The 15,789-nt window shown below is 44.5% G+C and overlaps 1 protein-coding gene across 1 annotated transcript in view; it reads right to left on the reverse strand.

Moving 5' to 3' along the window:
* Positions 1 to 15,789, reverse strand: part of hsf4 (heat shock transcription factor 4) — a 49,514-nt gene that overhangs the window by 4,662 nt on the left and 29,063 nt on the right. Inside the window, exons 7-11 of the mRNA XM_041996105.1 lie at positions 14,638 to 14,737; positions 4,379 to 4,497; positions 4,064 to 4,285; positions 3,415 to 3,532; positions 3,271 to 3,336 (exon numbers count right to left, since the gene is read on the reverse strand). Of these exons, the coding sequence (XP_041852039.1) occupies positions 3,271 to 3,336; positions 3,415 to 3,532; positions 4,064 to 4,285; positions 4,379 to 4,497; positions 14,638 to 14,737 (625 nt within the window). The remainder of the gene's footprint in view (positions 1 to 3,270; positions 3,337 to 3,414; positions 3,533 to 4,063; positions 4,286 to 4,378; positions 4,498 to 14,637; positions 14,738 to 15,789) is intronic.

The raw sequence follows: 15,789 nt of genomic DNA on the forward strand, positions 1-15,789 counted from the left end.
AGATGCACCAATACCACAGATTTAAAAACTGAGTACAAGTACTTACATTTCAGTACTCAGTATTACATTTGAGTAATACCAAGTGCCGATACAGGGCCGCTGCTAGCTATTTGGTTGCTTAAGCACAACTGTTTTGTGGTGCCCTCATTTTTAAATATCTAACAACTATGACTAAATATATTTATTATGCATTCTTCTGGGCAGCATGGTGGTTAGAATCGTGGCCTCACAGCATGAAGGTCGCTGGTTCAAGCCTCAGCTGGGGGGAGGTTCAAACCGGGGGGGTGGCCTTTCTGTGTGGAGTTTGCATGTTCTCCCCGTGTATGTGTTGGTTCTTTCCAGGTTCTCCAGCTTCCTCCCACCGTCCAAAGACATGATGTTAGGTTAACTGGTCACTCTAAAAGTGTGAGTTGTTTGTGATGGACTGGTGACCTGTCCAGGTGTTCCTGCCTCTCACCTGCTAATTGCTGGGATAGACTCCAGCTTTCCCGCAACCCTGAACTGGCTTATGTGGTGTAGAAAATGGATGGATGGAGTTATATATTCTGTGATGTTTGGGGGTTTTTTTTGTTCACCACTAAAACCAGCCTCATGACAGTGCACATAAAATGCTAAAAGATCAAATAAAAATTTAATTCTAAAATTTGTGAAGAGAAAATTCACAAATTTTCTTTTAGAAAAATTGTGTCATATTCACAAAAACAGCCAAAATAAAGACCAGATTTGGAGGAAAGATTAACCTAAATGGTCAAAGATGTCCACAATGATGCACAGTTTAATATTCGCAGATGTAGCCCAAAACCAGTAGCACCAGTATTACAAAATCCCACCATAGAGCTGCAAGATGAGAAGATAAAATCTTAATAAATGAATTAAGCTACTTTGGCATTAACAATGCAACCAAACATTAAACAGATTGGATGGATGGATGGATGGATGGATGGATGGATGGATGGATGGATGGATGGATAGATAGATAGATAGATAGATAGATAGATAGATAGATAGATAGATAGATAGATAGATAGATAGATAGATAGATAGATAGATAGATAGATAGATAGATAGATTCCTTTATTGACATTCAACATAACATCATAACATAACATAGATGCATAAATCATAAAAGTGCATAAAATGACAACAATCATAATAAAAAGAAAAGAAGATGTGTGTGGTGTCTTAGCAGCTTCGTCTGGAAAAATTGAATCTGAGGAAAAATGAACCAGAACAGACCAGCGGTAGATTGGTGGGTGGGGTCTGCAGCCTTTATAACCCAGAGAGCCATTTTTCCCTCAGCCAGCTAAATAAAAGTCCTTTAGAGACGCAGATGTTACCAGACCTTTAGAAAAAAACAACTTATCATTTTTGAGAAATATCTACGCCTGCTCTGTGGTAACCAAAATCAATAATAAACAATCATAGCTTGTATTGTTTATCTGGGTCAACATGACTGGGACACATTACATGTAACCGTCATCTTAAAATCATTACCATGGTTACAGAATCAATTAAATGAGACACGTCTTGTTTAAAGTGTCTGATTGGTGGGAAGTTAAGGGGACTCTTCATGTTTACCATGTGAGTGGAAAGAGGATGCAGCGAGTCGGTACAGATGCTACAGCTGTTAGCGGCCGACAGCTGAGCTTTTCTGCTTGTTTGTGTCGTTGCGGCCCACACCAGTCTGTCTTCCTGTCGCAAATGCCACAGCAGGTCGTGGCTCTGAAAGTTTGGGGCCCACTGCTCAAAATGTAAGGCTGGAAAACTGTCTCAATCTTTATAAATAAGGAGAATAAAGAGGTTTTTGGTGGTTTTGGTTCACTGCTGTAACAATACATTTATGCACCCCAAATCAGCTTATAATGCAACATTCAGATTGTTATATTTACATGAGAAATAACTTTGCTGTTTATGTGTTAATATGTTAAAAATAATTCACATTGGTTTGGGGTTCAGTAGTATCAGTGGATTTTTCTGAATATTGAGTACGAGTGCATTGCTCATAGTATCCATGATACTGGTACTGGTATCACTGCCTCACTAATGAAAATGTAAACATGCCAGAACTAAATTTCTATTTAGCATATGTCGTTCATCGAGCGATGTTGAAAGGCCAGAGAGTCCTGAAATTAAAGCAGCAATATTTCTCTATGGAGGGTAAAAAATGCCAGAATGAAATACATTAATAACGCGTTCAATAATTATTTGAATGTGTTATTAAAGTGATATTCAATATATCATTGATTTGATTAAAATATAATTTAGGTAGAAACATATAAACTATTCAGGATATAATAAAATATTTTATGGTCTCCAGCTGCAGAGCATCATGAGTAAATTTTATCCATCAAACCTGGTTGGTAGGGCTAATGTTAACCCTGGAGTTGATTACTTTGATCTGATGTTAAAGGTGCTGATGACATCACATACTTTTTTTTCATGTTTTATTCCATCACGGCAACTAGCAGGTATATCCATCAGACACAGAGATAAATACTTGGAGAGTTTTGGGGGTCTTTGATCTGGGATCGATTGGTATTGACTTGCAGAGTAACCAAATCATATGTCACGATCTGGTGATGAGCTGCAGTTAAATTCATTCATGATGCAGAAAAAAATGTATTATTATATATGTTTTTACATCAATTTAACTTATTTACTTAAAAACACATTTGATTACTTATTAATTTAATGAATTAGTAATTGATTTTTGTTTAATTTATTAACTATTGACATATTTAAGTCGTTAATTATAAAACTGATTTATTATGTGTTTATTTCCAATATCACTTAATTCATGACACAGTTATTGATAAATGTATTTATTTAATGTGTCTATGTCCTATTTAAATAATTTTATGAATTGTTCAAAGCTGTTTTTAATGTTTTTAATTGTGGCACTTTTTCCCTCCATATATCTCCCTCCACGTGGAAATTTCTGATCTCAAAATGACGAGTTTGTGGCTCTTGATGGCCCAACGACATTTATAATCTACATTCCTGGATCCGTCGGCTTACTGCAGCATCCCGAGGCTGCTAAACTACCTTTCGTGCAGGATTTTCTCCTGCATCACTTCACAGCTGAGTTTAGCTTCACGGAATCCTTTATCCAAGTTCAGAATTAGGATCCAGAATCAGGAGTCATCATCATGGCCAGGATCCAGGAATCATCATTCAAGGATCAGGATCTACAGTATGTATCAAGATCCAGGGAACAGGATCCAGGTATCAAGATTCAGGGATCAGGATCAAGGAGAAACAGCAACTTACTGGTTTGAGGTTGGACTCCATCTCTGTGAAGTTCCACTCGTTCAGAGGCAGGTTGAGACTGAAAGGCTGAAGAGACACAAAGAAGAAAAGTTCACTGATGTGGATCCTGATGAAGATGATGAAGATGAGGTGGGATCTACTGACGTCCATAACGGTGCTTGTCCCCGCCTCCACCAAGCCCTGCTGATGGCTCCTGAGTAACAGCTGCTGCAGCTCCTCCAGGCCCATGTCCACATTATCCACACTGTCCGAGACTTCCACCCTGGACACACACACACATGTAAGATCTATACACACATGTAGGATCAACACACACATGGGATCTACACACACATGTAGGATCTACACAAACGATGGATCTATACACACATGTAGGATCTACACACATGCAATGGATCTACACACACATGTAGGATTTATACACATGTAGGCTCTACACACACAATGGATCTACACACACATGTAGGATCTACACAAACATGTAGGATTTTAACACACATGTAGGATCTACACACACACATAGGATCGACACACTCATGTACGATCTATACATACATGTAGAATCCACACACACGTGTAGGATCTTCACACACATGTAGGATCTCTACACACGATCGATATATACACACATGTAGGATCTACACACACATGTAGGATCTATAAATACATGATGATCTATACACACAAGTAGGATCTACACACACATGTAGGCTCTACATACATATGTAAGATCCACACACCCCCCCACCAGGTTGTCAACCCATGACGTGGATGTCCACCTGTGACCTCTCACCTGTCCATGGGGGGTCTCTTCGCTCTCCTCTCAACCATGGAGCCCCTCCCCTCCAGAACAGATTGCACCATGGCAACGGGAAGGACAGGAGGCTCCGAGGAGCACACCTCACAGGTGGAGGTGAGAGCACCGGCCTCTCCTCCCCCCATACTCCCTCCTTTCCCTCCTCCTCTGACTCCTGGACTCACGGGCTCCTCTTTGATCAGCATCATGCACTTCTCCCTGCCGGTGGAGACACAGACACTCAACATCAAACTGGTTTTATTGGTCAGACAACATGATGCCTGCAGGGCTGATGCTGTGGAAATGGGTTACCTGGTCTCATCTGTCTGCATCTGAAGGGCCATGCTGGCCTGAGACATGTCAGTAACATCGGATATGATTGGTCCTCCTGTCAGTCCGGCGGTGGAGCAGGAAGCAGAGTCACTGGAAGGCTGAGGGTGAAGAGGAGACGACCGTGAGCTCTGATTGGTCTGTTTTACAGCTCCTTTCAAATGAACAACGTTGAATCATCTCTGTTACCATGGTTACTTACTATAAATTATGATTAGGAGACTATATACTGATGTTTAGTTTTCCCAGATGAATCTGTCTGATCTAAAATATATTAAACTACCACAAATAAAATGGAGCTAAAGTTCCCCCTGTTACAGATGTTCTAGTTGTTACTAATTGGTTGTTTCCTTTGATTGAATGAACCCTTTAAGATCTGACCCAAATCACAATAAATAAGAATTATATTTCTCTTAAAATCCAAAAAAAGAATGAAAAAACAAAACTGCGTTTACAGTATGTACATGATATGTAGATATGAGAAATACTGTAGTGCAGAAGGTCTCCACCAAACAAAGAAAAAACTAAAATGTTCCTGCAGATGGAGCACCAGAAAAATGATCAGGAAGAAAATAACAATAACCTTAGAAAGAAAACAACAGGAAAAAAAAAAGAAATAGTAAAATTCCAGTAAAATTCCATAATGAAAATACAGCTTAGTCCTTTAATTTTACTCGTGTCTTATTTTGGCTTTTGTTTTTTGGACCATGTAAAATAAGGAATAAAGTACACATGTTTAGGGCCCACAACATATATATATATATATATATATATATATATATATATATATATATATATATATATATATATATTTATATATCTCAGGGGTCTCCAACTCTGGTAATCATGAGCTACTGTCCTGCAGGTTTTAGATGTCTGCTACTACAACACACCTCTGCACAAGCCTGTTAATGACCCGGTGATTTGAGTCAGGTGTGTTGCATCAGGGAAGAATCCAAAACCTCCAGGACACTAACTCACGAGGACCGGAGTTAGAAATCCCTGATAAATATATCATTTATCTATCCCTGATAAAAATCCCTAATTATATATATATATATATATATATATATATATATATATATATATATATATATATATATATATATATATGACAAACTTCTACAAAAAAATGGACAAGATTGTGCTAACACACAGCAAATTAGCACAAACTTAGCTGGAAAGAAAAAGAAGGACAGTGTACAAGGTAATAACTCTTTCACCAATAGTCCTTCCTGGAATGTCCTTGGTGCAAAGACTGAGTAAATCATCTCACAGGGAAATGGAAGGATGAGTAACAGGCAGAGCCCAGTTTGCTGAGATTAGCGATGCGACCAGCTTGCCTGCACTGCCATCCAGACCAAGCACATCCTCAACCCCTCTCATTAGCAAGACATGGTCATGGCCAGTTATTAGAAGGAAAACTAACAAATCCTCTCCACAACAACCGGACATGCAACTATAGAACATGTTTACTCCACTGCTGCAGAATTTTTGATCTACATCTGATGACTGGAATGAAATCTCCCTACACAACAAGATAGGACCAAAACACAACTCAGAAAGTAAAAGGCAACAATAAAAGCAAACAGCTGGGCCTCAGACTCTGATTGTTGGTGACTTTGGTGTGAAAGACGTGAGAGATGTGTGTTGAAAACTTCCAAAAGTACTGTGCTTTCCCAAGGATATGGTATCAGATGTGAGAGGCAAAATCACACAAATTGTGGTGGCGCACCAACTGTGGAAAACCTCATCCTGCATGTGGAGTCGAATGATGTTATGAAACAACAATCTGAGGTGCTGAAGCAGGTTTTTACTGAACTGCTGGATAAGATCAGCTGTCTGGATGCCTGGATATTCATCAGTGGCCCTCTCCCTCCCGTCAGAGGAAGAGTGGAGAGATTCAGTAGGCTGTCGGCTGTAGGCACCACACATCCAATTAATTTCATAGACAACGTCAACTTCTTCTGTTACCGCAGGCACTATTTTAAGATGGATGGATTCTGCCTGGACAGGTCAGGACTGTGGCTGTTTGCCTCCAACCTCCGAGACAGAGCCTAGAGGAAACCTTAACAAAAAAACACCTCAACCACCTCCTGAAGAAAGCCCCAAAGCTCTCAGCTAGGACCCACCCCCTTCATCTCATCATACTTCATGCAGGTCACCCTCCCTTTCCCCATCCTCCCCACCCCTCCTGGAGTTCCCCTCCCCGATGAAGGAGCTGGTCACTATTGCGACCAAACTAATACCATGCCCCAGTATGTTTTTGTCTCCTATAAACCCCCCCACCAGAGCGGCTAAAAGGAGGGCACCCAGCCCCTCCTGTACCACCATGCCAGCTTTATGTTTTGGATGTATGATGTGTGGAGGGTTCAGGCTGCGTAGATAATGGCAGTCATGATTTTTTTCCCAGGACCAGCTGGATCCCTGTTTATTAGAAGATTAAAAAATATCTGTACTGTTTGGTAAAGCCTGGTACACACATAACGATTTTTGGGCGGTTTATGTCCCGATTTTGCCTCTTCCCGACCTCGGACGGCAAACGCCATCATCGTGAGATTTCCCTGTCCAATCATCATTTGGTCTGTGGTGTGTTACAAGCTGATCTGTCCTGATAATCCACTCCGAAATGGGTCGAGCCGACAATTGGGAACATTGAACATGTTTAATATTTCAATGACTTATGCATTGTGACTGCGTGGATAGTGACGTGTTACGGAATGTAGCCAATCAGAGTGAGCTGGCTGGGGAACAAGGAAGTAGCACAAGGAACACAACACACAAACAACACCTGGGGGGCGTGTCATGCTGTGCATGTCGGGCGGAGCCACTTAGGTGGCCTGGCTCCCGGCACATTGCGGTCACTGCCCCTCAATTTTAATTGCAAACAACACACACTACATAAACAGTCAGGAGCAGAGAGGGAGAGGGTAATGGGGACCTCTCACAGCCCAGTTCCCCCTGGGTGTGGCCGGGGGGGAGCAGGGGGAGGTGGTTGCCCCAGGCGCCAGGACCCGGGGTGGCTGCGCTAGTGGGCTGCTGGGTCAGGGGGTGGGGGTTCTTGGGGCTCACTGTCCTCTGGGTACGGCACTGGGGAGGGTGTCAGTGTGGGGTTATATGGGGTGCAGATCGGAGTAGGTGGAGGGTGGGGGGAGGGGGTTGATAGCGTCCTGGTTCCTGGGTTGTGCGGCTGGAACATCAGGGTGTGTGCTGGCCGACGCCGGGTGGTTGTCTTGTCTGGGGGGGGCTGGTCCTCTGCCTTTGGGGGGTGGGGCGGCCGCCTCTGGGCTCCTGGGGCCCTGGGCCCTACGCTTGGGCTGCCCTGGGTGGCCGGTCCCTTGTGGGGCCAGGGGCTGCCAATCTTGGCCCACTGGGACCTGTGCCCCAAGACCGTGGGGGGCTCTTGCTGGGGGTCTCCTCTGCCGCCCTCCAGGTGGGGCTGGAGTCGTCTTCGTGGTGAGGTAGCTTGGGTTAGTGCTCCGGGGCTGCTGCTGGGGGCCCAGGTCTCTGGGCTGCCCTGGTCTGCCTCTGACCTCCGTAGAGGCGTGGTCGCAGTTGCATGATCTCACTCACCACTCTCCACCTGGAGGGGCGTGATTGGGAGGAACGGCCCCCCTGATCTGAATCCAAGTGGTGTTTTGTTGCTGGACTTCTGTGCTCGTCCTGGATTGTCCATAACGAACACCTTGTTCAAGCATAAGAATGTCCACATGTGCACTTGGCACCAGGACACTCTAGGCCGCAGTTTGATGATCGACTTTGCAGCCCCGTCGTCAGACTTGCGGCCGCATGTTCTGGACACTCAGGTGAAGAGAGGGGCAGAGCTGTCAACTGATCACCACCTGGTCTTGAGTTGGTTCAGATGGTGGGAGAGGATGCTGGTCAGGCCTCGCAGACCCAAGCGTGTTGTGAGGGTCTGCTGGGAACGTCTGCCAGAGTCCCCTGTCAGAAAGAGTTCCAACTCCCATCTCCGGCAGAGCTTCAACCATGTCCCGGGCAAGGTGGGGGACATTGACTCCGAATGGACTGTGTTCCGTGCCTCTATTGTCGAGGTGGCCAGCCGCAGCTATGGCCGTAAGGTCGTTGGTGCCTGTCGTGGCGGTAACCCCCGAACTCGTTAGTGGACACCGGCAGTAAGGGATGCCGTCAAGCTGAAGAAGGAGTCCTATCGGGCCTTTTTGGCCTGTGGGACTCCAGAGGCAGCTGATTGGTATCAGGGGGCTAAGCGGAGCGCAGCTTCAGCGGTTGCTAAGGCAAAAACTCGGGCATGGGAGGAATATGGAGGGGCCATGGAGAATGACTGCCGGACGGCTTCGAGGAGATTCTGGTCCACCATCTGGCAGCTCAGGAGGGGAAAGCAGTGCTCCGTCAACTCTGTGTACAGTGGGGATGGGGGGCTGCTGACCTCGACTCGGGACGTTGTGAGGCAGTGGAGGGAATACTTCGAAGACCTTCTCAATCCCACCAACACGTCTTCCAATGAGGAAGCAGAGTCTGGGTTAGCTGGTGCTGTCTCTCCTATCTCTGGGACTGAGGTCGCTGAGGTGGTTAAAAAGCTCCTCGGTGGCAAGGCCCCAGGGGTGGATGAGGTCTGCCCAGAGTTCCTTAATGCTCTGGATGCTGGCTGACATGCCTCTGCAGCATCGCGTGGACATCAGGGACAGTTCCCCTGGACTGGCAGATTGGGGTGGTGGTCCCCCTCTTCAAAAAAGGGGGACTGGAGGGTGTGCTCCAACTACAGGGGGATCACACTCCTCAGCCTCCCCGGTAAGGTCTTTTCAGGGGTTCTGAAGAGGAGGGTCCGTCGGATAGTCGAACCTTGGACTGAGGAGGAGCAGTGTGGTTTTCGTCCCGGTCGTGGAACAGTGGACCAGCTCTACACCCTCTTCAGGGTCTTTGAGGGGGCATGGGAGTTTGCCCAACCAATCTACATGTGCTTTGTGGACTTGGAGAAGCCATTCAACCGTGTTCCCCCGGGGACTCTTGTGAGAGTACTCCAGGAGTATGGAGTGCCGGACCCGCTTGTACGAGCTGTCTGGTCCTTTACGACCGGTGTCAGAGCTTGGTCCGCATTGCCGGCAGTAAATCAGAATTGTTTCCAGTGTGGGTTGGACTCCGCCAAGGCTGCCCTTTGTCACCGATTCTGTTCATAACTTTTATGGACAGAATTTCTAGGCGCAGCCGAGGTGTTGAGGGGATCTGGTTCGGGGGTCTCTGCTCTTTGCGGATGATGTGGTTCTGTTGGCTTCGTTGGGCCGTGATCTTCAGGTCTCACTAGAGCGATTTGCAGCCGAGTGTGAAGCAGCTGGGATGAGAATCAGCACCTCCAAGTCCGAGACCATGGTCCTCAGCCGGAAAAGGGTTGAGTGCTCTCTCCGGGTCTGCAACAGGGTCCTGCCCCAAATGGAGGAGTTCACGTATCTCAGGGTCTTGTTCACGAGTGAGGGAAGGATGGAGCGGGAGACAGGCGGATTGGTGCGGTGTCTGTAGTGATGCGGACTCTGCATCTGTCTGTCGTGGTGAAGAAGGAGCTAAGCCAAAAAGGCAAAGCTCTCGATTTACCGGTCGATCTACATTCCTACCCTCACCTATGGTCACGAGATGTGGGTAGTGACCAAAAGAACAAGATCGTGACTACAAGCTGCCAAAATTTGTTTTCTCCGCAGGGCGGCCGGGCTCTCCCTTAGAGATAGGGTGAGAAGCTCGGTCATCTAGGAGGGGCTCAGAGTAGAGCCACTGCTCCTCCACATCGTGGTGGTTAAAAAGCTCCTCGGTGGCAAGGCCCCAGGGGTGGATGAGGTCTGCCCAGAGTTCCTTAATGCTCTGGATGCTGGCTGACATGCCTCTGCAGCATCGCGTGGACATCAGGGACAGTTCCCCTGGACTGGCAGATTGAGGTGGTGGTCCCCCTCTTCAAAAAAGGGGGACTGGAGGGTGTGCTCCAACTACAGGGGGATCACACTCCTCAGTCTCCCCGGTAAGGTCTATTCAGGGGTTCTGAAGAGGAGGGTCCGTTGGATAGTCGAACCTCGGACTGAGGAGGAGCAGTGTGGTTTTCGTCCCGGTCGTGGAACAGTGGACCAGCTCTACACCCTCTTCAGGGTCTTTGAGGGGGCATGGGAGTTTGCCCAACCAATCTACATGTGCTTTGTGGACTTGGAGAAGCCATTCAACCGTGTCCCCCGGGGACTCTTGTGGGGGTACTCCAGGAGTATGGAGTGCCGGACCCGCTTGTATGAGCTGTCTGGTCCTTTACGACCGGTGTCAGAGCTTGGTCCGCATTGCCGGCAGTAAATCAGAATTGTTTCCAGTGTGGGTTGGACTCCGCCAAGGCTGCCCTTTGTCACCGATTCTGTTCATAACTTTTATGGACAGAATTTCTAGGCGCAGCCGAGGTGTTGAGGAGATCCGGTTCGGGGGTCTCTGCTCTTTGCGGATGATGTGGTTCTGTTGGCTTCGTTGGGCCGTGATCTTCAGGTCTCACTGGAGCGATTTGCAGCCGAGTGTGAAGCAGCTGGGATGAGAATCAGCACCTCCAAGTCCGAGACCATGGTCCTCAGCCGGAAAAGGGTTGAGTGCTCTCTCCGGGTCTGCAACAGGGTCCTGTCCCAAATGGAGGAGTTCATGTATCTCAGGGTCTTGTTCACGAGTGAGGGAAGGATGGAGCGGGAGACAGGCGGATTGGTGCGGTGTCTGTAGTGATGTGGACTCTGCATCGGTCTGTCGTGGTGAAGAAGGAGCTAAGCCAAAAAGGCAAAGCTCTCGATTTACCGGTCGATCTACATTCCTACCCTCACCTATGGTCACGAGATGTGGGTAGTGACCAAAAGAACAAGATCGTGACTACAAGCTGCCAAAATTTGTTTTCTCTGCAGGGCGGCCGGGCTCTCCCTTAGAGATAGGGTGAGAAGCTCGGTGATCTAGGAGGGGCTCAGAGTAGAGCCACTGCTCCTCCACATCGAGAGGAGCCAGATGAGGTGGCTCGGGCATCTGGTCAGGATGCCTCCTGGACACCTCCCTGGTGAAGTGTTCCGGGCACGTCCCACCGGAAAGAGGCCCCGGGGAAGACCCAGGACACGCTGGACGGACTACATCTCTCGGCTGGCCTGGGAATGCCTCGGGATCCCTCCGGATGAGCTGGTGAATGTGGCCGGGGAGAGGGAAGTCTAGGTTTCCCTGCTTAGGCAGCTGCCCCCACGACCTGACTCGAGCACAACCTTGATTTTATGTTTTTAACTGAAACTTGGTTAAACCAAAATAACAGTGCAGCCGCTCTTATAGAATCAACCCCTCCCAACTTTAGTTTTATCAGTTTTTTTTTCTGTTTATCAGAATGAACAGGAGAGGAGGAGGAGGAGGAGCAGTTTTATTTAATGAATCATTGCAGTGTAAGCAGTTATCTCTTGGAAGTTTTACTTCTTTTGAATACGTGGCTCTTCAGTTGAAAGCTTATTATGAAATATCTAAATTTCTGTTGACCACCAGGGCACTGTGCAGAATTTTATGATGAGTTTAGTGAACTGCTGCCTACAGTCAGTTTAGATTTTGACTGTGTAATTATTGTTGGTGATTTTAACATCAATGTAGACATCCCTCAGGACAAAGCAACTAAAGATCTGGGTAACAGTCTGGAGAACTTTGGGCTGACTCAGCATATAACAGAGCCCAAAAACATTAAAGGACATACTCTAGACTTAGTGATTTCTAAGAGTTTGGATGTTTCCAAGGTTAATGTTTGTGATGTGGGCCTGTCTAATCATTACTGTGTTTTCTTTGAGTGTACTGTTCTTGTTCACACAAATGTCTCAATGGAGGTGATCACAAAATGGTGTATAGCTGAAAACACGAGTGGGATGCTAACCAGGCCTTCTCTTTAACACCTGCCCTATCAAGGGGTTCAGCCAATGAGCTTGTCACTAGTTTTAATGCTAACATGCTAAATATTATGGATGGTATTGCTCCTATTAAGGTGAAGGTTGTCTCTGGAAAGAAAAAGTCTCCATGGAGAAATTCCACACTGGTGAAAAATAGAAAAAGAGAGTGTCGGAAAACCAAGCACAGGTGAAGAACAAATCTACAGGTTCATTATGACATATATGGAGAGAAACTTCACGCTTACAATTTACAACTAAGGAATGCAAGAATGTCCTATTTCTCTGACATTATTAGCAAAAACTATCATAATGCTCGGGTCTTATTTGCTATTGTTGACAGGTTAACAAACCCTCCTGTGTCAGTAGCACCTGAACTTTATTCCACCAAGGCCTGCAATGAGTTTGCCAAATTTTTCATGAAAAAAATCCAAAATATCAGACAAGTAGTTGATTAATCAACAGCAGGTTCAACAGGCATACTATGTCCATTGAAAACCAGTTTTAACACCATGACACAGTTTAATCCCATTAACAGCAAAGATCTGGATGACATCTTGTGTCAGCTGAACTCCTCCTCTTGCTGCTTGGACATCCTGCCCACAGGTTTCTTGAAAAAGGTCTCAAAGACTCTAGAGCCAGACCTGATACAGATTGTGCGCTTGTCTTTAATTTTGGGCTTCTTCCCAGAACTTTTAAAAAATGCTGTAATCAAACCTCTGCTAAAAAAGGGACAATCTAGACAAGACACAAATGAGGAACTACAGGCCAATCTTAAAATCTTCCTTTAAGATAAACAAAAAAGCAGTTTTTCATCAACTAAATGACTTTTTTAACACAAAACAACTGCTATATGATGTCTTCCAGTCAGGTTTTAGACAGCACCACAGCACTGAGACTGCTCTGACCAAAGTCATTAATGACATATGTTTGAATACAGATGATCGAAAAATGTCACTCTTAGTCTTACTGGACCTCAGTGCTGCATTTGATACAGTCTGCCACAATATTTTGCTTAAACAACTGGAGAAATGGGTGGGTCTCTCTGGCACTGTGCTACACTGGTTTAAATCTTATTTAGAAAATAAAAAGTACTTTGTGTCAATAGATAACTTTACAGCTGAGCAGGCAAAAATTTCATGTGGAGTTCCCCAAGGTCCTCCGCTGTTTAACATCTACATGCTCCCAATGGCACAGGTCATAAGGAAAAACAAAATTAGTTACCATAGCTACGCAGATAACACACAGATATATATTACAATGTTACCAGGAGACCAAAGCCCCATACAGGCTTTTGGTAAATGCATTGAGGAGATTAATGACTGGATGTGTCTAAACTTTCTTAATTTAAAAACAAAACTGATGTGATGGTCTTTGGAGCAAAAGAGAAATGATTAAAGGTCACCACAGAGCTTCGGTCTATACACCTAAAAAACACCAACCAAGCCAGAAGTCTGGGTGTATTGATGGACTCAGACCTTAACTTTGAGAAAAACATTAAGGGAATTGCAAAATCAGCCTACTATCACCTTAAGAATATATCAAGGGTAAACGATCTGATTTCTCAGCAGGACCTGGAAAAACTAGTCCACGCTTTCATCTTTAGTCTGCTTAATTATTGTAACAGTGTTTTTACAGGTTCTACCTAAAAATCCAATTAGACACCTGCAGCTTATTCAGAACTCTGCTGCTCCAGTCCCCACTAAGACCAAGAAAGTGGACCACATCAGTCTGAGGTCTTTACACTGGCTGCCTGTTCGTCAGAGGATAGACTTTAAAGTTCTGCTGCTGGTCTATAAAGCTCTGAATGGTTTAGGACCAAAATACATCAGAGACCTCTTGACCATTATGAACCAACCTATCATCTGGATCCAGTTTCTTATCAGTTCCCAGAGTCAGACCTAGACACGGAGAAGCTGCATTCAGCTTCTATGCTCCACATGTCTGGAACAAACTCCCAGAAAGCCTCAGATCAGCTGAAAAACTCAGTTTATTTAAATCCAGGTTACAGACCCACCTGTTCTCTGTTGCATTTCACTAGTTTTTATTTAGATGTCAAAATCTACATATTCTTTTAAGCTGGAATCATGTTTTAATTTAGTCTTTCCTCACAATGGAACTTTATTTCTTGTATTTTATCTATTTTATTTTAGCATCTTACTTATGTTTTCATTTCATTAATTGCTTTTGATGATGAATGTCGGGCCCAGCAGGTGGATCAGTCCATCAGAAAGCTGGCCAGGAACTTAAGAGCTCAGCAGCTCTGCAACATTTGCTCTGGATGAAGAAGGTTAGCAGCTAGTTCCCAGCAAAGGAGAACAATGAGGATGTTCCATCAGGTGTGAGGATGATGTTGACATGCTTACTCACAGACTGAATGAAGAAAGGCTCGTGGATGGGCTCCATCTGGTGATTATGGCTGAACTTGGAGACAGGAGCGCTGGGAGAGCCGTCGTCCAACATCAGGGGCCTGATGGGAACAGACTGATGTCCATCATCACCATCATCACCATCATCATCATCACCATCATCATCATCATCATCATCAATAATCAATACGTTCTGATGTAGAGTTTTCTGTTTCTTCTATAATCAGATGTTGAACATCAGAGCAGGAATTCTCTACGGTGTAAAATCTGCTGATGTCTTTTATTTCTCTGGATTTGTCACATTTTTGTCCCGTTAGTTAACAGTATGGAGAACTTATCAAGCTCTGACTAGAGGTCATTTAAAGAACACTGAAACATCATGTTTAAGTCTGACCAAAACAAACAAACAAAAACAAGACTAAAAACAATGATTAAAAATTATATAAACAGATAAATGAATAAGTGAATGAATGAATAACTAAATGAAAAATAAATAACTTGTAATAACAATTTTATTAAATTCACAGATTCACATAATTCAATGAATGTTCCAAAATTAAATAAAAAAATTGTCAGTCTCTTTTTAAATCTGTTTTTGAGACAAAAATAAAATAAAAATAAAAAACAGACATTAAAAAATTGATCTTCAGACCGATTTCCTTCGATTTTCTGTCTGGGTTATTGTAAATAAAACTGGAAGTTTGATGACATTTCTAGGTCTAAAGAACTTTTTGTGGGTTTCAACCTTGTTGAAAATCTAAATTTGACTTTTAATTAACTTTTTAACTGAGTGGCTAAAAAATGTGCTAAGATTCAACAGAGAGTCCTTCAGATGCTGCAGCTGAACTAAGAAAAATCACGTTTCTTTATTTTCTTTGGGGGACAATTTACTTTAAATATGTAACTTTCACTTTTGTCAGAGTTTAAGAATATAACTGCTATTTTATAGTTGAGTAAAATAACTCAGCAGAAAATATTTTAGCTCCTGATTTTCTTTCTGAATTGCTGTAAATGGTTCAGGGAGGTGTAAAGAGCCATGTATGAGGATGTTCCTGTGTGGGTGGGGGGGTTCACACACAGTAAGAATCAAAAAGAAAAAGAGTAAAGCACGAGGGAAAGGTTCTGATCCATAAATGGTGGCTTCTTTGTGCCA

This window comes from Melanotaenia boesemani, chromosome 10 (assembly GCF_017639745.1).
Source record: "Melanotaenia boesemani isolate fMelBoe1 chromosome 10, fMelBoe1.pri, whole genome shotgun sequence".
In the NCBI taxonomy this organism is placed as follows: domain Eukaryota; kingdom Metazoa; phylum Chordata; class Actinopteri; order Atheriniformes; family Melanotaeniidae; genus Melanotaenia; species Melanotaenia boesemani.